Raw genomic sequence first — 24439 nt, 5'->3', positions numbered from 1 at the left:
TGGAATTCATCTTTTTCATTGTTGCTTGCTTGCTAAATAAACCCTAGGTCTGTGGTGCATATCCTACTTAGTATTAGGCACACATCCTCTTTAATTTTTAGTGATTATTAACTTCTTGCAATATGAGTAAAGGTCATTCGTATGAGTGCTTGCGGCGTTTTCCTTGGTCGAGTAACATGAACCCTTGTGTGGGTTTATTCCTTTAAATCTACTCTTGACTCAAGCTTGACTCGTATACCTTTAAGATATTTGCAAACATAATTTTTTTATCAATTATGCACAGAACGTGTAATATACTTCCCGACATGTATGCAAATATGTTGCAAAATATTCCACGTGCTGTGGACTCAACTTGTTTGCTGTAAGGCTGTTATGTCAAAATGTTGAGTACCATTAACAAAACATGCAAGGGCGGCTTTGAAACAGACCCAGGGTTTGTATGGGTGCTTGAAATCCTTGAAAATGCTTAAATTTTAATGTGTTTTCATGGTTTTAAAAGTGCTCAGTTTTAAGTGAGGTGCAAATTCTATCTTTCTGTGTGTTTCAATTTAAATTACGTAATGTTAGTAGCATTGGTAGTGATTATTTAATTTCGGGACCTTTCAAAAGAGACCAAAACCGTCCATATTCTCCAAATGGTTCAAATACAGCATTCAATTTACTTTGGGTACGTCTTGGATTGGGATTTTTGGGCGAAATGTACAGGAACAATAAAGGGTCAAATAAAACAAAAATATAACAAGTAGGCTTAAAAATAATGGCGACACGTCTGCTCTGGTGGCTTGGCTTTGCCATTGCATTTATTTTTCCCTTGTGATTAATGCCAGCTGGCATTCGTTTGTATGGGTTAAATACATCAATAATAATAAAGATAACAATTTATAATTACTATTGTTAACCACATAATTATGTATTATTTATTCACCTTCACCACTTCCATTCTGGAATAAAAGAGAACTGCGACCACTTGCGTGAAATCGCACCCAGTAATCTGTCTGTTTAGCTTCATTACTCCCCTTCAAAAATAAACACTCGTCATATGATTTCCATTAGGCTCTGACCTTTTGTATGACCCCACTCCTGCCCAATAGCAAGCTTGTTTTCACGGTCCTTAGCCTGTAACAACCTATGAGGGCTGTATTGAAAAAAAAAATACATAATTCGTCTTAAAAATGTTTAGCCAATAGTAACCGATTCAAATGTGGATTGGCACATTGGTTAGCCAACAAAATCTGAAAAGAACGAGACGCAGATATTTACGGTGTGTTCAAATTAGACCCCAAAATAAACCTGAGCAATGGCAGTCATGCACAATCATTGATCGACTTCTGGAAAGAGAAGTGGGACATGTCGAAAAAATGGCCAAAGTAAAAACACATTTGTAAAGGTTTTACTGCCGTAAACCGATCGTCCCTAACTGGCCACTTCTGGAAACACCTAGACCTACCATTAGAAAAATGTGTAAAACACAACATTTAGTTTTTCATATTATGATCAAATTTGACAACGTACTAGGTAAGGTTTCCATTTATTGTCTCACCTGTTTTCCAGCGAATATGCCTATGTGACAATCAATTTCAGGCATGTGAATACAAAAGAAATCAGGAACTATTAAAAACCTATTTCTGTGTGTTCCAACTCCGATTACTCAATGTGAGTAGCACTTGCAGTAAACATTTTAGTTAGAGACAAAACTTCAGAGTGTTACCTTTACAAAAGAGACCAAAACCGTCCATTTTCTCCAAATGGTTTGAGAACAGCATTCAATTTACTTAGGGTATGTCTTGGATTGGGATTTTAGGCAAATTTAACAGGAACGGTAAGGCTGTGTTGTCTATCCAAAGGTCAGAGGCTAATAGCCCGATTGGAAATATTCTGAACAGTCTGTTTATTTTTAAAGAGTTTTGGGGTAAAACGAACAAATCACATCAGATGCGTCAAACAATGCAGCAATGCTTTTAGGCAGATTCTTTTTATGTTTTGTCATTATTGTGTGTTTTGGAGTAACATTTTTACACCATTGGATTCACTGGACGGTGCTGTATGTAATGACTCCATATTTGCGGGGAATTATACAATCAGATGACTACGAGAGCTGGTTGAGCTATGTCTGCTTTATAGTTTTTGATTTTCTTGTTTTAGAACGATTGTGATGTTTCTTTGATGAGTACATTTTGAAGTGGTCTTCATATCTCGAATCTGAAGAGTTTAAGCTCGCCTATGATATTTGGCATTACATATTTTAGTGACTGGTGACATTCTAAAGACAACTTTGTTTATCAACAGTCTGACAGCCTACCGGGGTTAGAGAAGCGGTGCATCCTTTGAGGTGTCCTTAAAAAGTTCAAAGTAGAATATTTTCTCTCTTATGTGTTAACAATGGCCAACTGAGTTCAAAGAGCCTTTCTATTTTTTTCCAAAGGACATACAGGACTGTCTCAGAAAATTAGAATATTGTGATAAAGTTCTTTATTTTCTGTAATGCAATTAAAAAAACAAAAATGTCATACATTCTGGATTCATTACACATCAACTGAACTATTTCAAGCCTTTTATTATTTTAATATTGCTGAATTTGGCTTACAGCTTAAGAAAACTCAAAAATCCTATCTCAAAATATTAGAATATCATGAAAAAGTATACAAGTAGGCTATTCAACTAATCACCTGAATCATCTAATTAACTCGAAACACCTTGCGAGGGTTTCCTGAGCCTTAAAAACACTCAGCTTGGTTCAGTAAACTAAATCACAAGTATGGGGAAGACTGCTGATCTGACTGCTGTCCAGAGGACCATCATTGATACCCTCCATCAGGAGGGTAAGACACAAAAAGAAATTTCTCAAAGAGCAGGCTGTTCACAGAGTGCAGTTTCAAAGCATATCCACAAAAAGTCTGTTGGAAGGGAAAAATGTGGCCGGAAACGCTGCTCAACCAAGAGAGATGACCGCAGCCTTAACAAAATTGTGAAGAAGAGCCGCTTCCAGAATTTGGGGGAGCTTCAAAGACAGTGGGCTGAAGCTGGAGTCCAGGTATCAAAAGCCACAGTTCACAGACGTGTCCGGGAAATGGGCTACAATAGCCGTATTCCCATGGTCAAGCCACTTCTGAACTCAAGACAACGGAAGAAGCGTCTGACTTGGGCTATGGAGAAGAAGCACTGGACAGTTGCAGAGTGGTCCAAAGTCCTCTTTTCAGACGAAAGCAAGTTTTGCATTTCATTTGGAAGTCAAGGCACCAGAGTCTGGAGAAAGGCTGGAGAGGAGCAAAATCCAAGTTGCTTGAAATCCAGTGTGAAGTTCCCACAGTCAGCAATGGTTTGGGGAGCCATGTCAGCTGCTGGTGTTGGTCCACTGTGTTTCATCAAGTCCAGAGTAAATGCACCTGTGTACCAAGAGATTTTAGAGCACTACATGCTTCCATCTGCTGAAAAGCTCTATGGAGATGAGTATTTCATTTTCCAGCATGATCTGGCACCTGCCCACAGTGCCAAAACCACCAGTAACTGGTGCACTGACCATGGCATCACTGTCCTTGATTGGCCTGCTAATTCCCCTGACCTGAACCCCATCGAGAATTTGTGGGGTATAGTTAAGAAGAAGATGAAAGACACAAGACCTAGAAATGCAAATGAGCTGAAGGCCGCTATCGAAGCATCCTGGGCATCAATAACACCTCAGCAATGCCACAGGCTGATTGCCTCCATGCCACGCCGGATTGATGCAGTAATCCGTGCAAAAGGATTCCCAACCAAGTACTGGGGGCGGCAGTAGCTCAGGAGGTAGAGCGATCGTTTTAGGATTAAGGGATCCCAGTTCGAATCCCGGCTTGTCCGTGTTACATGCCGAAGTGTCCTTGGGTAAGACACTGAACCTCAATACCCCCAATAAGCAGGTTAGCGCCTTACATGGCTGCACAGATCATGGCCGCTATTGGGAAATGTGAAGCACAATGTAAAGCGCTTTGGGAAGTCATTGACTTGAAAAGCGCTATATAAATGCAGATCATTTCATTTCATTTCATACTGAGTGCATCAATGGACATTTTCAAGTGTTTGATTTAGTTTTGCTGTTATAAAATTATTTTTTTACTTGGTCTGAGGAAGTATTCTAATATTTTGAGATAGGATTTTTGAGTTTTTTTCAGCTGTAAGCCAAAATCAGCAATATTCAAATAATAAAAGGCTTGAAATAGTTCAGTTGATGTGTAATGAATCCAGAATGTATGACATTTTTGTTTTTTTAATTGCATTACAGAAAATAAAGAACTTTATCACAATATTCTAATTTTCTGAGACAGTCCTGTATCTGCTTATATCTTTTGGCATTACTATTCGGGACATGCAACACATTAGGTATTAGAAAAGAAGGGAGAGCTAGGGGTGTAGAGTGACTTTATGCTCGGCTCATCTCCGCAGTATTTCGTTAGTGTAGCATGATAATTGTAAAAGTAATACAAGGCTTGTTTCAATTAGTCCAAATTCCAACCCAAACCGCAAAAAGGATGAAAAAAAAGGAGATTTTATTCAAGCGTGTCTCCAAAATACTCGTACAGTACTTGCACAGGCGACATAGGGAGCTTGACAATGGCTGCAATGATGATTTAAGCCAAAAGACGGATAGAAAAGTTCCAAATACCACCGGGCACTTTCAATTGATCATAGCTTATCTTGATTTACGTCTTTTGACTACGGGTAACTCTTCTCATAGAATGCCTTATTTCATGTACCATCTGCTGTCTCTTGCGGCTGGGTGGACTCAATGTTTGCTAGTTCATGTATTTTATTGTATAGAGTATAGTAGAGTATAGATCAAATCTAAGAAGGGAATACACAACAAAAGCAAAGGTACTGTAGATTATATCTCTCTCTTGTGGAAAAAAGGGGGAAAGTGAAAGAAAAACATACTATGAAGCAAATTTTCCCAATGCTCGCCAAGCTGAATTCTTTAGGTTTCCTGGCCACAGTTTCAAGTGTATCATTTTGTGATAGAAAGCAATTTTGATTGTCTTTTCTCAATAATAAGTTAAATGTTCCTGTTTATATTTGGATTTTTTAATAGCAGTTTTTCCATCCTTGTTGTTCAGGTTACATGAAGAGATTAGAGACTTCTATGATTATATCTCGCCTCGACCAGAAGAAGAGAAGATGAGGCTGGAAGTGGTGGACCGAATTAAAGGCGTCATTGTAAATCTTTGGCCAAGCGCTGAGGTATGGCAATTCTCCACTTGACTACAACACATCATACTTTTGCTTCCTTCTATCTCCCAATGAAAAAGGTGTACCAACACTGCTCTCCTATCAAAAGCATTTAACTTGTTTCCGTGCACAACCCAGACTAGAAAGGCTGACCGGTCAACTGAACTTCATTCATTTACAAACACCCCTGAAATCAGCTTAGCTAAGCAGTGTACGTGCTCACACGGACATTACGTTTTTATTCAAGCTCTTTAAGAGAGGGCTTAAATCTATTTCTGGTTTCCCTGAAGCATGTTGGTCAACATGCGATTTAAAAGTTGGAAGGTTGCAGATGGTAATTGGCTTTTTTTTCGTTTTTGGTTCGTACAACGCTCTCCGTTGAACAGGATATGGCGGGGACTTTTGAGATTTTGAGAAAGTATTGAAAGGATATAATATTTGCACTACACCTGCGGGATGTCTGGTATCACAAGGAATCTCTTCTGCATCAGATTACACTTGGGGAAATAAACAGGCCTGTTTTTGAAAAGATACTGGAGCGTAGTTGAGCAATGTTCATGACTGGTGTTGGGCTTGTTGCATTTTTTTTTAAATTGATGAATGTGGTGCATTTATGTCTTTGCAGGTGCAGGTATTTGGAAGCTTCAGCACTGGCCTTTATTTGCCAACAAGGTAAGTCACTAACAATTTCTGAACTATTGGCCTTTATTACCATGCAGGACTCACTGTTTTTTTCTATTTTGATATTGAAGTGTGGTTTCAGTTTGTTGTTTTCATCCTTTTTATGTGTTTAATTACACTTGTAGATTAAAGTGGGTCATTAACTAGTTGCACCTAGAGAAGGACTCACTACTTCAATGGGTTTTGTATTCTTTGTCCTTAACTGTATTGGCCCATGTAGTTATTTTTATTGATGGGTATTACCAGAATTTTTGCACTATATAAGGCACATCAGATGATCCGGCTCTCAGATTTATATATCTACTTAGGTAAAAGAGCTTGTATTGTATTTTGTGGAGAGACTTTCTGTTTCTGTCTTTTGCAACATTATGCACAGGTAAAGAGGCTATTTAACCTATGTGAATGCACTATGCAAATCAGTGTTTCTGGCACCTTGAGTAAAACTAATGTGATGGTGTGATGAGCTCTAATGCCTAATTCTTTTCATCTATTCCACTGGTGGTCTAGTGGTAAAAAGTGTCATGTTCCATACGATGCATTGAGATTTGGACCAGGGAAGATGTTTTTAAAATTGATCAATCATTGCTCAAATACAGAGGTTTACAGTAAAACCTCAGGTCTTGATGTACAACAATAAATACTGTATGCATTTCCAATCTTATCCGCAGTATTATGCCGTGTATATAAGGCACTTTAAAATTTCTGGCCAATTTGGGGGTTCTTCGGTGCACCTTATTGTCCAGAAAATATGGGAATTAAGATACATTTAAAATGTATATTTGGTTAAATAAAGGCTTTGTATATAATGCACAGAACTAGCAAAAATGTTAAGCTAATAGGCGACATCTATAGCTTTAAAAAATGCGCATATTTTTGGTCCTACTGAGTTTACACATGCGATCCTTAAAGGAACACCTGTGCTGCCATTTCAAACTATGTTGCAAACCAACCAAAACAGCAGCATGTATAGAAACATTTAACTCATCTTTACTCAGTTCAATTGCAATATTATATTATAAATGATGCGTCATACCATTGTTTTTATGAAAAGGCATTTTTCCATTTTTACTCCATCTGTTTTTGGTGTATTGATATTATGAACTGTTATGTTAAAAAAGAAAAAAAAATCTTACAATCTCCCGTTGCCCTTTTGGTCAACTTGAGTCATAGAACGTGATCACAATCTTTGACTTTTGATTTTTTTTAAAGAGTGTTTTTACTGTTTGTCTCAAATCCAAAGTGACATTGACTTGGTGGTATTCGGGAAATGGGAAACACTCCCCCTCTGGACACTGGAAGAGGCTCTACGCAAGAGGAATGTGGCCGACAAGGACTCTATCAAAGTTCTGGACAAAGCCACGGTGAGCATGAACAAAATTGTGATACACATTCTAAGTAACTACATTAATTCCTCGCTGTATCGCAGTTGATACGTTGCAGATTTTCTGTTGTGCATTGTGTTCTGCAGCAGACAACTTACAGCAAATTCTATTCTCTGGCAGAGGCTTGCATGCGTGTGTTGGTTGGGCGTGACTGTGTGCATGACTGCGATAGGCCTGGTGTATGTTGTCAGTTAAACAGCCGGGCTGGCACTCAAGTCAATGGGTGCACCAAAAACAAACTGTGAAGCACGCTGACAGGTAGTATTTTACTAATTCATGACATTGAATAGAAATTCATCAATATTAATCAGACTCTGAGGAAGGTCAGAAATATGCAAAGAAATGCTGATTGCCATTGGGTGCTCTGTGGATTGTTATAGAGTTTATGGAGAGAATGAAGCAGCGTTGGGAGAAAAAACAAATAGAGCGGTTGCAGATCTAGCTTACTGCTATGGCTACGTAACAACTCTCACAAGCCACCCTTGCTGAGACTGTATCTCACCAACGCCAGATCCATTATCCATCAAACGGGTGACTAGAGCTACAACTCAGGGGAAACCACTACATTTGTGACTTTTTTAATCATTTCGGAGACCTGCCTCAATTCGTGAAACCCAGATGCTACCATAAAGCTAGCCCTTTGGTCTCTAGAACGCTTTCTTACACTGAAAGGAGATGCCCTCAAATTTCATTGTACTATTGTATAATGACAATTAAGATTAAGATTTATACACCTGCAATTCTGTGTTGTGTGTTTTTATTTGAGCTCTACAGTTGTATACTCTCGTCGGTACGTATAACATTGCTAGGTATGTTTGACCTTAGGGGGCTTTTATGAAGGGGCTGCGCTACTTTGCTGATTTTCCCTTTTCGTAGTCACTATCTACTGCGATTACTGAGGGAATACTGTATTATGTTGCTGATATCTAATAAATAAATGTTTCTACTTTGCGGGTTTTTGACTTTCTTTTTAACTCAACTACCGCGAAAAATAATGGATCACTGTAATCACCACTTAAATGTTGTCAGACAACCAAACCCAAGGAATGATCTCCCAGTTCAGTCGTGGTGTGATGGCGTTGCCTTGCTGGCCCCATAGCAGAACATTCCATCTCTGTATTTTACAAGCGCTCAGTTCTCCTTTCGTGGAAAAGGAGGAGCAAAAGGGACTTTACGTTTGTGACTGTTTTGTTCCTGCAGATGTTTTTTACCCTTTTAGGTTTTTGAGGACAATTTGTTTGCTTTACAACATGAAATAATCAAATTGATTTCATGAATTATGTTCATTGTACTTTTTCACTTAATTGTCATCCTTATTATCAGGGTTCGTACGGGCGTATGAAATCCTTGAAAATGCTTGAATTTTATGTTTTTTTTGTTTTTTTGTTTTTGTTTTTTTGTTTTTTTTTTTCAAAAATAATTTAAGAGTGCATGAATTTTGTGTTTAGTGCTTGTATGTAAATGCTTAAAATAGCTGCCAGGTTTCTCAACAAGTCTGCTTAAAAATGACGGTGTCATTGCTCTCTGGTGACTTTGCCGTTGCATTTTTTCTTCCCTCGTGACTAACGGCAGCCGGCATTAGTTTGTATGATGTTGTCCTATGAAAAGATCCCTTTCAATGGTACTGCAGAAATTAGAAAATTGGCTTTGAAAGTGCTTAATAGGTGCTTTCATTTGGCCATTAAATAGTTGCACGAACCCTGTATTATGAGAAATTATTATTACTAAGTTTTTCTTCTACTTGGTCTCCGGTCCTCCAAGGTGCCCATCATAAAATTGACAGACTCCTTTGCGGAGGTCAAGGTGGATATCAGCTTCAACGTAAGGAGCGGAGTCAAGGCGGCGTGTCTCATCAAGGAATACATTGAGGTACAATTGCTATCAGGGCCCCACGTTTTCAGGCCACAAATGAACATTATATTTCTTGTGTTCAGAAATACCCCGTGCTGCCTTACCTGGTCCTGGTGCTCAAGCAGTTTCTCCTCCAGAGGGAACTCAATGAGGTTTTCACCGGCGGAATCGGCTCCTACAGCCTCTTCCTCATGGCCGTCAGCTTCCTGCAGGTGTGTTATTGTCTTTATCATCCTTATCCATGTTTTCTTAGGCATTTTAGCTCCCACCATTAAAATACATCCTAATTTGATTGACTGCAATCAATGTCAGATAGTTTTTTTTTTTGTTATTGTTTTTTTTATATATAACTGTTGTTTGTGGGGTTTTTTGGAGAACATTTAACTAAGGACAGCGAAGATGAAAACATCGCAGTTTTGGGGAATATCTACCATGATTATTCCGTTTAGTCTTCATTGTCAGGAAGTGATGTCCTTTGTTTTCCTATAATCTATCCATTTTTTGTCTTTTAGTCTTGTCATTATTTTTTTGCCTGCTATCAGAAGAACTTTTCCTTGGTATTCTTTTTTATTTTTGCAAAATTTTTCCTTTTAGCTCCCCCAAATAGAGCACCTTGAATGTTTTGGGGATCCCATATCCCCATTTTTTTAAAAAAGCATACCATAATTTGTCCCAAGATTCTTTGTCAAAGCCAAAACATATGTGTGTTTTTGACATCTACCTCTCAACATCCTCTCCAGCAAGTTGATGAATCCCCCAAAATTATTTCCTAATTTTGGAGGTAATAATCTGAAATGAAATGAAATGAAATGATCTGCATTTATATAGCGCTTTTCAAGTCAATGACTTCCCAAAGCGCTTTACAATGTGCTCCACATTTCCCAATAGCGGCCTTGCAGCCATGTAAGGCGCTAGCCTGCTTATTGGGGGTATTAGGGGTTCAGAGTCTTACCCAAGGACACTTCGACATGTAACACGGACAAGCCGGGATTCGAACTGGGATCCCTTGATCCCAAGACGAGCGCTCTAACTCCTGAGTTACTGCCGACAACGTTCTTCCAATTGAATTCCCTCCAAATCCTGGAGCTAGTGAATGTGCACTGCGCTTTACAAATATTTCGACATTTGTTTTCTGTGTAAATCTAATTCCTTTTACCATTTCCTTTAATCTATAGGGACCAATGCCCACTACATGCCATCAAACATTTACACACATCCAAACTTGCTTTAAACGTTTTACCTCCATAGGACCTATAAAAAATGTTAATGACCTTAAGACCAAATGGAGCTTTGGTCATACTTCTTTATCAAGTTAGTTATTTAAACTGAAGGAAACAAAAATAGTCGTTTTGCTGTAACCCAAATTTGTTTTTATTCTACAAAACTCTGCAGCTCGCCATTTTGAACTATATAACAAATACATCTAATCTAATCTAAATCTATTTTATCAAAATTTGTATACAAATCCCAATTGTGTTTTTAGCTAGGTTCGGTTTCAAGGCACCCCCAATAAATACCAGCAAAATGGGTAAACGTTTGCTTTTGTGTACAAGCGGCTCTGGAGCTGCATGCAGCTCTTTTACACTCCATAGTCCTCCTCTCTGGCACAAACCACGTCCCCAACAACCTCGGCCAAGTAGAATCCCTGGCGACGCCCATCGTTGAATCGTTTTACTGTATACATCAGGACCACCATTTCTAATCCAGGATCTCTTCTTTTCCGCTCCCTTAGCTCCACTACAGGGAGGATGTTTGCAGCCCCAATATCAACTTTGGTGTGCTGCTCATAGAGTTCTTTGAGCTCTATGGACGACACTTTAACTACCTGAAAACGGGCATTCGGATAAAAGACGGCGGCTGTTACGTGGCCAAAGACGAAGTTCAGAAGAACATGATGGACGGCTACCGGCCCTCCTTGCTGTATATCGAGGACCCACTGCAGCCAGGTCGGAATCTCTTAATTATTGACTGTACACCACAGTCTCCACTTTGCAGCTGATATTAATCTTTCAGCTTCTCTGAAGCTGATATCTTCTATAACGGGGGGAGGCGGACCCTCAAACTGAAACTACCTGGGATGCGGCCTGAGCTCGGCTCTGGGTGAAGTTGGGCCAAAATTACAAAACATTCCACTGTTTTTAAATATAGTCTTTCTAAGTTATATACAAATAAAATCTAAAAATAAAAAAAACATTAAGAATTAAAATGAAAATAAATCATTCAGTCTGTCATGATTGAATCCATAATTTGCATGGTTAGCACTTACATTAAACTTTCACATCTGGGCGGGACTTCAAACTATCAACCCAAGGGCCCCAGTTGCTGCCTGGACCGGAAGTTTGAGACCCCTGCTCTAGAACAAAGGTCTAAAATCATTATGGGTAAGCTATTACTTACAACCTGGATCGATTATATTCAACTGGTAGTAAATTGGTTGCAATGACACCCTCTGCAACCGAGATGATACTGTAGTAAGTGTCATGGTAGATTGCTGTGCTGCCTGGTGCCGAAATAATCGGATGCAATCCTAGGCTTATAAGCGCTACTGTGCCAGGCATAAAAATTGCCATCTGCCAGAAGAATAGAAGCATCCACCAGAAAAAAATTAACATCCGCTGTAACAAAGAGAGCATTTCGTGGCCGTCATAAGTAAAAATGGACTTAGTCAAGCATCACATAAGACTGAAATAGAATTGAAAGCGAAGGTCCAACCAATGGATAATATATAACATGTTCATTTTGCTTAACACCTTTGTAGAATTTGAGTTAAAAATTTATAAATCCTGGAGGAACATTTTCAGACTAAAGCGGAGCCTCGATTGATTATTTGCCAAACTGAGTGCTTGTAATTTTCACATGACATTTTCAAAATGTTTTTTAATTTAAAGCAGGATGATCTTTATTTTCCTAAATCAAATTCTGCACCAACGCATAATGCTTAGTTAACCCTTTAACATTGACAGCAAGCTTGTTTTCCAGCTAAGATGCTAATGCTACAGTTATATGCAGGCGTTTCATTGCAATAAAAAAAAATCAGGCGGGAATAAAAAACCTTCTATTTCTTTGTGTTCAAACTCAGATTACTCAATTGTAGTCACACTTGCAGTGATTGTTTCAATTTGGGACCAAACTCCAGAGTCCTACCTTTCTAAAGACAAACGTGCATATTCTCCAAATAATAATAATAATAATAATTTCCTTTGTATTGTCATTCTTTGTAAGAACGAAATGTCGATACACCTGGTTCAAGAACAGAATTAATTTTAATTTGGGTATGTTTTGGACTGGGATTTTGGTGAATTTTCCACGAACGTTAAGGGGTTAAGGCCAATACAATCTAAAATGATTAGGAAATGACTTGGGTTGATTTTCACTTTAAGGAGGTATTCCAAGAAACTACACTCAGAACTAAAACGAAGGTGCGCCGTTAGAGCATCAGCAGCGTTGAGATGCAAATTTATTTAAATGTCTTTCTGGAAAAACTGCTGAGTCAGCAAAACCAAAAGTGCTGAGTCAGTTTCCTTTTGGCATTTTCACTTCTAGCGTGACCTCCCTGATTGTGAACGATTGTGATCCTGGCCAAACTTGCTCTGGCCTGGGAGAATACAAAGCCTTTCTAAGAGCAAATACAAAAATGCCAACTTAACTATTTTTGGGAAGTTTTTACATCTAGAGTAACCAACCAGAATGCCTGTAAAAGATGTTGGTCATGTCTAAACTCCTTCCCCCTTTCTTGTGTAGAGAGACACACAGACTAACAAACAAACGGAATTACAGTGGTACCTCTACTTACCAATTTAATTTGTTCTAGAAGTAGCTTTGTAAACTAAAATCCTCGTAAGAAGAGATGCATTTTGAATGTAAATGCACTAATCTGTTCCAAGCCCCGCAAAAGTACAGTGTATAATTTTAATAAATCATAAGAGTGCATCAGAACGTGAAACAAAAACACAATAAACATAAAACGAGAGCCACATGAGGTAAAAAAAAAAACAATAAATGAAATAATGAAAATATTAATTTACCTTTTGCCCTCATGTTTCTTGAAAAACGTATTCAATGAAGTCTGCTTTTGACAATCCCTTGGAAATGAGCGAGACAGACGTAGCTGTAGCCCGACTTGTCAACACTTTTCCACAAATTATTTTCCACAAATTCAGAGACTTTATTGAATTTTGCAAAATTTTACTTAATTTTGGCTGTTTGACTGATGGTTGCGTCCTCCTCCCAGCCATCTTGCCGAAACACCTCCTCTTCTCTGAACTCTCAACCGTGACAGTGACATAAAGAGCATGCTGGAAGCATGCATGCGCACTAGGTTGCCAGGCAGATTTTTAGCGATAGCCAGTTTGTTTACGTTTGGGAAACTCTGGGAGCGGCAATTAGCAGTGCATACTGTACTGGAGTTTTGACTTTGTATCCTGAAACGCCCTTGTAACTAGGGGCAATATTTTCCAGTTCAGGTACTTTGTAACCTGAAACTTTCGTCTCTAGAGACATTCATAAGTAGAGGTACCACTGCATATACAGTATACATACTTAAATTTGATACTAAAACATAATCACCACCTTTGCCGGTAGGTGATAATTACCATACCCATGGAATCGGTATAAAAAAATCCTACATTTTCAATTTGACTGCATATTCTCGACTAATAAAAATATTTGTGCAAACAGACAATGACGTCGGTCGCAGCTCGTACGGTGCCATGCAGGTGAAACAAGCCTTTGAGTACGCCTATGTGGTGCTCAGCCATGCTGTGTCGCCCATCGCCAAATACTACCCCAACAACGACACAGAGAGGTAAGCACCTGTAGTTATTATTCCCAAATTATCTTTTTTATATTGTAACACGGTAATTTAATTAAAGTAATCTCATTTTAATTTTATTGTAGAACAGGACGTATTTTGCAGGCTTGCGTTAAAAAAATCCCACAAAGTGGAAACTCTTTATCTTTTTAAAACTCTCATACATTGAAACCAAAGAACAAACCCAATTCATATCCTCAAGTATTTGTTTAAAAAATAAAATTATTGTATTGTATACATTTTTTTTACAGATAACTTCTGCATGTCAAATTATAATTAAAAAAAAATCTTCCACTTCACATGACACTGTGTCACCATCATGTCGACATTATAGAAAACTGCATTTACTTTCTGGTCGGCAATCCAAAATGTCTGGAGCTGCTAAAAATGTAAAGGCCTTAAATAAGCTTTATACGAAAGGAAACACAGATTATGTATATTCTTTGGAAAACATTTAGAATGTTCTGTTTGCCCTTTTTAAAAACCATATATTTTTCCATATTAAACATTTTTTTAAAAGGGCCTGGGAAGCCACTAGGGCGCGCCATAGACCTGTATGCGGTTCCAGAGCAAGTTTCCCGGGTTGAGAAATTCAATTTTGTTGGCCATAAAAATCTTTCTCTGCCTTTTTGCCCCGGCCGCCATTTTTTTTTTTGTTGGTCCCGAGTGGTTTGTTGACATGGCTTTTAGAGAAACTTGAAGTTGAAAAAAATTGCGCATACATAATGTAGGTTCGTCAAGCTTTTTTCGATATGTGTAAAACACAGACCACAGCGTCATTGAGCGCAGGTAGATACAAGTAGAAACGGGTCTGGGTGACATATTGGCCAATCACGATGCAGAACACAATGCACGATGAAAATCAGCGAAATAGCGAAGCCGCATCACAGCAAGAAAAACTGTATTCAGTTTTAATTTTAGTCAATGTGAGAATTGGATCAAATGTATTTTCTACCAGGGGTACCAAGTGTGCTTCGTTTTTAATGTGTACTCGTGTAACGTAATCAATTTTGGGACAGTAGCGTGCGTCCTCTCCCCCCTTTTCTCTCTCCCCCTACCGCTGCTGGACTGCACAGGAATCAACCTATTTGTGTTCGCCTTCATTAAAACGTGTCATCAAGAATGCCTTGCTTAGCAAGAAACCCAAGAGTTCTGCTTGAGCCAATAGCCAGCAGCCAAGTCAGTCCTGCTTAGCCATGGACAAAAAGGTTCTGAATGAGCCAGGGCCGGGCAACTTCTGATCCAGCGAATGACCAACTAAGTTCCGGTAGAACAAGCAACAAAGAGGTCTCGCTTAGCAAGACAACAATAGTTGGGATTCAACCAGCGAGCGACCAAGTTCTGTTCCAGCAAGCAGCCAAGCACGGCAGATTCTGCCAGCGACCTCAGAGGTTAACCTGCACGCTCCTTCACTATTAGTCCAAAGATTAGTGGAAAGACACTAATCCATATTTGCTGAAGCGCCCTTCGAGACAAACTAAGGAGCTGTCAGCAGGCAACCATTGCTTCAACGCACAGCATCCAGTGATTCTGGTCCCATCTAGGCCTCCAGACTTGATAACTGCAGACTGGTTGGGACCCTATGAACCAGCCTCACCGATCACCACACCAAGACACTAAAACTATAGTTACTCACCATGGATGCTGGTATCGATTGGTGTGATTAAAGGAGAATTAGAATAGTAATAACGCCCAATTGCCTAAAGTTCTACTTGCAGTAAAAATGAAACAGACCATGTTGTTGTTCTACCCCAATGCACTTTTCTTTTTGCCTTTCTCATATTATTATTTGTTTTTGTGTTTTGTTTAAACTCCTGTAGATGATTCGTTAAGAAAATTCCTTGAACCTAAGTGTTTGTGGCTTGATAACAGTTTGTTAGGTCTTTCAGAAACGGTGTAAAGAATTCACTTTAAATTGTTGTGTAGACAGTTTTTTTATCTGTTTTCCTGATTTCCTGATTTAAAAATAAATAAATTAAAAATTGCCTCGTCAACAACAAAAGGAGACTAGTGTAAAAAATTGAAGTCGCCTCTTAAATTTTTTGGGTCAATCGACCATTTGTTCAAGTAATTTACTGACCACCCAAATTCCTGACAATCGGATACTTAAGAAAAAAAAGACGTCATTTTTTTTCCCATCTGTCATCAAAACCCGGTTTTGATCAAATTCACTTGATAGTAACTGCTGGCTGTAATTACAAATTTCATTAAAACAGGCATCTACCTAAATACTACAAAGCTAGCAACCAACATCTTTTTACTTTCAAAGGAAGGAGTTCTTGTCCCGACTAATAAGGATGCCACACTTTCCTGCTGGGGGTGTGGCTCCTTGGACAGAGTATTAATTACCTCCCTAATGACTTGACTTTTGCCAATTACATAAAAACGAATCAGGATTTTAATGATGTCATTCATATTTTATGCTGTGGGGAGGATTTGTGACTGTCTGCCAACATTGGTTAGCCTGATTTACTATGATTCGTTTTCAATTTTCGCATGCAATCTTACTGGCTGAATTTCCCTGTAAAAAGATTTTGATTGTTTAGCATTCGTCGGGCTGGCTGAAAACTGTGGCTACCTTCTTTGCAGCATACTTGGCCGAATTATCCGCGTGACTCAAGAGGTGGACGAGTACAGGGAGTGGATCCGGAAAAACTGGGGGAGCCCGTCCCAGATCGATCTGCAGCTCAACAGTACGTCACTCGGAACAAATGTCCGAATGCACTCTGAGAGAGGGATTTCCCAAAGTACTTGATTAGGGGCTACAATAACAAATCTTGATAGAAGATTCAACTTGACCTTTAGAATTCACAACAGATGCAGTATTGGCTGCTTGGGATGTAATAAATTCTAACGGCAGTCGCTAATCTACTTTGCCGGATCCTAATTTCTTGGGAACGTCTGTAAAAAGGGGGATTTTGATGTATTTATTTTTGTTGCCGGAAAATTAAAAACACGAGAGGTCAGTCATACAGTTTTTGTTCATGAGAGACTGTTTGAGAAGTAAATCATCCTTGCCTTCACTTAAAATTTTATAACCTAACACATGCATAACTATACTCTAATACAGACAGTCATACCTATGCACACACACTACTATACTCTCACACACATACTACTACACTACCATTAAAGGGATAATAGTCCAGAAAACAGTAGTTACGTGGTTGTACGATAGCGTACTAGATAACAAACGAATTGACCTCAACTTGTATAATCCATTTTGCCTCAGGCATCCCATTGACTCCCACTTCTTATTTATCTCTGGTCCCGTATCAGGAAACGACGTGGTGCTGTTAGAGTCCCAACAGCTGGACCAATGCAACAACAACGTTCCTGACGACGAGGACGACGACGTGGTGGTCATCTTGCCCACAAAGAGCAAAACGTCTTCGTCCAATTCGTCATCCCTGTCTCCTTCCCTGCACTCGTCGCCGTCCTCGTCCCCACTTTCGCCCTCCACCACATCCTCAAGTTCCAGTGACGGGGTCAGTCTTTCATCTCCTGCTTTCTTGTCTTTGATATTAAAAGGACAGTCGCAATATCTCAAAGGAGGTTGACATTAGGTTAACACGTGACTAACTAGTGTACTGGTTTGTATTAAGCAAATCTGTTTAATTTACTTTAAATTGTTTTAGGTAAAGATATGAGATAAAAATATCCAAGGTGATATCAAAGGAATTATGTCCTGAGGTTTTACTTAACATTGCATTTGCAAAATCATGTTGTGTATAAGCTAAAATGAAATGCTGTTATATTCCATGTTAGTTAAATGCAGGTCATCCATAGATACATTATTCTATTGTACATATCACGGCAATATGAAATTGTTGCTAGTACCTGTACATCCCTAATTTATGTAGTTTTATGATTTTGTGTGTGTTTTTTTGTGAGTAAATTGCTGAATTATTTAGGATTACATATCCTTGTATTTTGGGGTGCACAGGACTCTGATGGCACGCCCTGCAAGACTTCCAAGCAGCAGTCGGGCAGAGCTGCCAGCGCTCGCAGAGAAAAGTCGGCCATTGTGACCAATCACAGTACGCAAAACTGCATGACCAGCACTCCACCGGCCGGCAACAAAGGAGGAAAGGTGTGTTTAGCGACGTATCGTTAACACGGCGACAAAAGACCCTAAAGTAGCTATCAATGTGGATTTTTACACATTTTTGTGACATATGTCTCGTATAATGTTAAGTGAATGTAGTAATTATGTGGTTTTTTTTTTACATTTGATATTATTCTGAAAAACACTTTTAAAGTAACATCAAGTTACGAATGATCAACAGTGTGCTTTAGAATTATTATTTTTCAAATGTTGAAAATGAAGACAAAATTCAACAATACCGCCATTTATTTTAGGATGAAAACTGAATGTAAGAAAAGGACTTTTTTCAAATTCAGTCCAAATGCCAAGCCAAACCCCCAAAAAGATGTAAAAAAAGAAAAAGAAGAGTTTGTTCCAGCATTTTTTAAGAGAGACATACAGAAGTACCTTGACAGACGCTGTAATGATGATTTCAGCCACAAGATGGCCTTCACAAGTAGCATTTTTTGAACTTACGGAAACCACCTTTAAAGAAGCAAATTTATTCGATATATTTTTCTGAATGTAGGGATTTGTTTTCTTATTTTACTATAAAGGAAAAATAAGGATACAATTATTTAAAGTTGGAAAAATATTCTTTCATATGTTCAGGAATACAGTACCTTTAAGTTAGTGGTGCGAAAGATGCGGCCCGTGGGCCAGACCAGGCCTGCCAATGTTTTCAATCAAACCCACTAGATGGCATCACTCGCTGTTTTAAATATGGCTGCTTAATGTCGACAAAGCCAGGCGTCGCTCATAGAGCAACTGGAGCTTTATTTCCTTTTCTCTCTCTGTCTCTCTGTCTCTTTATATCTGTCTTTTTATCTCAGTCTCTCTTTCTCTCTGTCTTTCTTTGTCTCTCTGTCTCTCTCTGTCTGTCTCTCTCTCTCTGTCTCTTTCTTTGCCCCTCTCTCTCTCTGTCTGTCTCTCTTTCTTTTCCTCTTATTCTCTTTCTCTTGTCCCTTTCTGTCTCTCTAACTCTCTCTGTGTCTTGAGCTCCGTCACTCTCTCTGTCTCTCTCTTTGTCTCTGTCTGTTTTTTTGTCTTTCTCTCTGTCTCTCTGTCTCTTTCTTTGTCCCTCTCTCTCTTTGTGTCTCTGTCTCTTTCTTTGTCTCTCTTTGTCTCTCACTTTCTTATTTCTCTGTTTTTGTTTCTATTTTTCTCTGGCCCTTTCTGTCTCTCTCACTCTCTCTGTGTCTTTATCTCTGTTACTCTCTCTGTCTTTCTCTTTGTCTCTGTTTCTTTGTCTCTCTTTCTTTGTCTCTCTGTCTTTCTGTCTCTTTCTTTGTCTCTCATTTTCTTATTTCTCTTTTTTGGTTTGTCTTTCTCTCTGTCCCTTTCTGTCTCTCTCACTCTTGTCTCTGTCTGTTTCTTTGTCTCTCTTTCTTTGTCTCTCTGTCTTTCTGTCTCTTTCTTTGTCTCTCATTTTCTTATTTCTCTTTTTTGGTTTGTCTTTCTCTCTGTCCCTTTCTGTCTCTCTCACTCTTGTCTCTGTCTGTTTCTTTGTCTCTCTTTCTTTGTCTCTGTCTTTGTATCTCTCTGTCTTTTTCTTTGTCTCTTATTTCTCTGTCTTTGTTTCTCTTTCTCTCTGTCCCTTTCTGTCTCTGTCTCTGTCTGTTTCTTTGTCTCTCTCTGTCTCTCAGTCTCTTTCTCTGTCTCTCATTCTATTATTTCTCTGTTTTGTTTCTCTTTCTCTCTGTCCCTTTGTTTTTCTCTCTGTGTCTCTTTATCTTTGTCAGTCTCTCTGTCTCTCTCTTTGTTTCTGTTTCATTGTCTCTCTCTCTGTCTCTTTCTTTGTTTCTCTTTGTCTTTCATTCTCTTATTTCTCTGTTTTTGTTTCTCTTTAATCTACTGGCCCGGCTCGCGCGAGGATGATTTTTTCCGACTATCTTGCCCCCGATCCCGGCCCCAAGTTCGATATCCCCGCTTAAAGCGATTACGATCGATTCGGCACCTTTCTACAATGATCCCACGTCTTCTTCCTGTCTGTCCACTTTTCAGGCTCGTTCTCAGCACAAAGGCGGCCATCAGAACTCGACTCGCTCCTCCGGGAACAGCAAAAGTCAGCCCAGTAACCGGCCGCACCACCAGGGCAACAGCAAGAAGAGGAAAAATGTGCGGGACTCTGCACCAGAGGAGCTCTGCAGATAGGGAAGCAGACGAGACGGGACTCTTTCAAGGAAGGGAACACAAAAAACAAAAACAATTCCCTCCGTGAGCCAGCATCTTTTTCTTTATGCCTCCAGCGCCTCCTAATGGACTCAAGACGAATCGTCCCCTTTTGGAGCAATACGCCACAGTCTTTGCTGTTGGAGGCGGGGAAAAAATGTTTCTTAAAAAAAACAAACAAAACAAAAAATCAAAGAGACTGCTTCAAATTTACAAAAAAAATGTTTTTTTAATGGCAGCATTGAGGTGTAACTTATGCATGATTTTTTTGTGGGGGATGATTTTTGTTATCTGAAAATGACCATTTTTAGGGGGGAAATGCTAAGACAAAAAAAAATGTTTCATAGGATAAGATTTTTTAGGAAAAAAACAACAAAAAATGCAGCTGCAGCTTGTTTTTCTTTCACTGGTGTCTCGTTGCCATGCCAACATGACCAATCTTCATCATCAGCAGCAGCAACATCCCCCTTTGTCACTGCCTGTCTAACCATTATGGTAATCACACTTGGATTACATCTACCGTATATGTCGGGTTTTCCGAGCATACTTGGCAAAAAATGCTTCACGCGCTGTGATATTTGTAATTAGAGGCAAGATCGAGCCTAAAAAAATCCAGTCCGGCCCGGGACCCACGGGTCTTAGAGCCCGATCCAGTCCAAGCCTGATCAATTAACTTAATTTGCAGGAACGAGGTTGAAGCAAACCCTAGGATGGAGTTCAGGAGGAATAAACTCGATTTTATTGAGATCTGTACATTGAAAGCGAGACAATTGGAGTTGTTATATGTATTTATTTTTTTATGAATCATATGAACATAGTTAATGGAGATATGGATAAATATATGAACCCTAGTAGGAGGATGTATGTTTAAGATCTGTAAGGTTAAATCAGGTACAACCGTAAATGTTTTTTTTTCTTCCTATTGTTGCAGTGACCAACTTTGGGAGACCGTTTTATGAGTCTTTTTTTTTTCCTCGTGTTTTAATATGTGACCGGTCTACTCTGAAGAAAACAAAAGGGAGGTTGTGTTTTTTTTGTGTGTGTGATTTCAGATCATTTTTCCCCAAGATGCTCACGTAAAAATGCAAACGCACCGTCATTTTTCAATACTTTTGCCACGATTTGCTCACGAATAGTCTTTCAAATACCTCAAGACGACCCTTCAAAATCAGGATCAACTGCAAAACGTTCAGTTGCCCTCTTGCAATACCACTTCTTACCTGTAGGTGGTGCTACCACCCAGTGGAATCAAGGCTCTGGGCTTGTACTGCATTAATCAACTTTTTATCTTTCATAAGAAACGGTAAACATTTTTTTACTAAACAGAAAGCAACAATATACCTGCTGTATTTCCCATTCAAAAATATTGGCAGTCATTTCCATGACAATTGGAAATTTAAATGCAGTAGCGATAGGAAACAGACTTAGTTGGCGAAAGGTCATAGAAAGGGGAACGTCCTAAAGCGAACAGTAAGACCGATCTGTACCGACTGTATTGTCTTTGCTGCTTTTTCACCACTTTCATGCAATAAAACAGACTGTCAATAGCAGTGTGTGCTTTCCTTTTTCTTTGTTATCTATTATATTGGTTTAGGTGTCTTTTGGCTGTACTCTCACATACTTGGAATTCTTTTAATTCGTCAGATTCCTACATTTTTTTACAACTATTGCCTCCCCAAAATATATATATTTACGTACCCGTCAGCCTCCACGGCTCCATGCCCTTGCAAACTGTGTATTACAAGATACAAAATAATCTTACACCATCATTTTTTTCATTTATATAGTTTAACATGTTATATTGTACATGTGCTTCGTTTTATCATTTATATTGTTAACATTTTGTTGTAAGATCCCGAGTTGCTCGACATGAATGAGGTTTTATAGAGAAGTTCAAAAAGTAGCTTGGACGTTCACCGTACAAGGAAAAAATACATGCAAATATAATTAAGTAGAATAATACATTATCTTGTTCAAATTATTAATTCATTTTCTGCATTAAATTGTTGTTGGTAATATACTGATTAAAAGGATAACCACATAGCTGTCTTTTTTCATTTTCTCCTTTTATACTTCCTTTTTTTCTTAACTTCTTTATACAACAATAATTCGTAATATAATGCATCAAAGCGTGTGAGCCGTTTCAGAGCCGGCTCTCTTCAATGAGTTGAGACGAAAAAGCCGGTTTTCTAAAAAGAGACGGACTTCCTTTCACTACATCAAACCGCTTGCTTCGTTTGCGACGGAAATAAAACAATACAGAGATAGAGGCTTCCGCGGCGAACTGGTGTGACCTGATTGATTTGCCGTTTGGTGATAGTTGGTGTATACCGGATGGTACCCATAATTGACAAATTTGCGTTTTCATGTAACTATATTCTCGTATAGTATATAATAAACATACATTGTGCGGCAAAAACGTACAGGTTGACAGGTATAATATTGTTTTAGATATCTTTTGGCTGTACTCTCACATGCTTTTAATTCTTTTAATTTGTCAGATTCCTACATTTTTTTCACAACTACTGCCTCCCCAAAATATATATATTTAGCTCCTGAAGCCGACACAAGGAGAAAGGAGCAAAAAGGGAGCAAAAAGGAGCAAAAAGAGTAAAACAATTAAAAAGCTAGGGGGAAGAAACAAAGGAGGAAAAAATAAAAGGAAATAAGCGGGAAACAATATGTCAAAAGCTAAGGAAAAACAAAGGAAAAAATTAAAAGAAAAAAAAAATCAAAGAAAAAGAACAGTAAGAAAGAACTGTACCGGCTGTACTGTATTGTCTTAAACAGAGTGTCCATAGAAGTGTTTGCTTTCCTTTTTGTTTGTTATCTATTGTATTGGTTTAGATGTCTTTTGGCAGTATTGTCACATGCCATCACCAGCTTAAAACAGAAATGCAGGACTATGTTGTTTATCGTACCAGGTATTTTTTTTAATTAAAATGGTAAATGGTCTGCATTTATATGGCGATTTTCAAGTCAATGAAGACCTCCCAAAGCGCTTAACAATGTGCTTCACACTTACCCATTCACACACACTCACACACCAATAGCGGCCGTGCAGCCATGCAAGGCGCCTACCTGCTTATCGGGGGCATTAGGGATTCAGTGTCTTGCCCAAGGACACTTCGACATATAACGCGGAGGAGCCGGGAATCGAACCTGCGACCTCATATCGCCACTTTTATGAGACCTCAGTTGGTTAATATTGCCCCGACATTATGAGGGTGACAAAATGTTTAAGCGGTCAGGCTACAACAACAAGGCTCCACTTAACATTTCCACTTGCATGTTTTTAAATGAAATGCCTAGAAGGTTCTCCAAGGTGGGTTTTTCGAGCACCCCCCAAAACAGGCTGGTTACGCTCATGCTCGGTATTACCTCAGGCTTTGAAAGTCATTGAGCATATTTGGATTTTCAGAAGTGAGAATTTTACTGTTAGTTCCCCTCTGGCTACCGGTCCCAAAGACTAACAGGCTCAGAGACTTCCCCAGGGCCATCACCACCCTAAACAAGCACACAAGATATATTATATATAATCCAATTTTTTTTTCCTGTATACTTATTTTTTCCCCAATATTGCTTCTTAGGTCACAGTACTATTGCGTGATGCAATTACTATTTAGACCTTGTGGACATTTTCTATCCATAATAATTTGTGATATTATTTTTTTATTTCAACTCTTTTATGACACGTTGCATCCTGGAGTGCCAGGTCCAATCTCACTAGAAACAGTCTACACTACGTTGTAATCAGTGACAATAGAGAACATTTTATTATAAAGGGATGGACGAGTACTGGGTGTTTGTATCTTGTTTTATGTCTTTCTGTCTTTTTTTTCCTTTCACTCTTTCTCTTTTTAGTCTCTTTCTCTCTGTGTTTTATCCTCTCTTTTTCTTTACATCTCTTTTTCTTTCTCTTCTTTTTCTCTGCGCCTCTCTTTTTCTTCTCTGTGTCTCTTTGTCTTTTTTTCCCTTTATTTTCTCTCTCTGTCTCTTTCTTTCTGTCTTTCTCCTTTACTTTCTCGCCTTCATTCTATCTTTCTTTCTATCTCTCCCTCTTCATTTCTCTTTCTCTCTTTTACTCTTTCTCTCTTTCTCTTTTACCCTCTCTTTTTCCTTTATGTATTTCTCTCTGCCTTTTTTTCTTTCTCTCTCTGTTTACCCTCTCTTTTTCTGTACATCTGTTTTATTTTCTCTTTTTCCTTTTCTCGGCCCCTCTCTTTTTCTTCTCTCTTTGTCTCTTCCTCTTTTTTCCTC

General features: G+C 38.8%; 1 protein-coding gene across 1 annotated transcript in view; it reads left to right on the top strand.

Moving 5' to 3' along the window:
- The window catches only part of tent4b (terminal nucleotidyltransferase 4B), a 41927-nt gene extending 20198 nt beyond the window's left edge, over positions 1–21729 (top strand). The window contains exons 2-12 of the mRNA XM_088333931.1: positions 5085–5208; positions 5822–5868; positions 7118–7238; positions 9021–9128; positions 9194–9322; positions 10843–11056; positions 13788–13914; positions 16510–16613; positions 17200–17408; positions 17867–18013; positions 20012–21729. Coding sequence (XP_088190057.1) covers positions 5085–5208; positions 5822–5868; positions 7118–7238; positions 9021–9128; positions 9194–9322; positions 10843–11056; positions 13788–13914; positions 16510–16613; positions 17200–17408; positions 17867–18013; positions 20012–20161 — 1480 coding nt within the window. The 3' untranslated portion in view covers positions 20162–21729. The remainder of the gene's footprint in view (positions 1–5084; positions 5209–5821; positions 5869–7117; positions 7239–9020; positions 9129–9193; positions 9323–10842; positions 11057–13787; positions 13915–16509; positions 16614–17199; positions 17409–17866; positions 18014–20011) is intronic.
- The last annotated feature ends 2710 nt before the right edge of the window (positions 21730–24439 follow it).

The sequence above is a fragment of the Urocampus carinirostris genome, chromosome 4 (assembly GCF_059441175.1).
Source record: "Urocampus carinirostris isolate Australia breed hairy pipefish chromosome 4, RoL_Ucar_1.0, whole genome shotgun sequence".
NCBI classification, from domain to species: Eukaryota; Metazoa; Chordata; class Actinopteri; order Syngnathiformes; family Syngnathidae; genus Urocampus; species Urocampus carinirostris.
The sequence above is the reverse complement of the archived record's forward strand: the minus strand, read 5'-3'. Positions and strand labels throughout refer to the sequence as shown.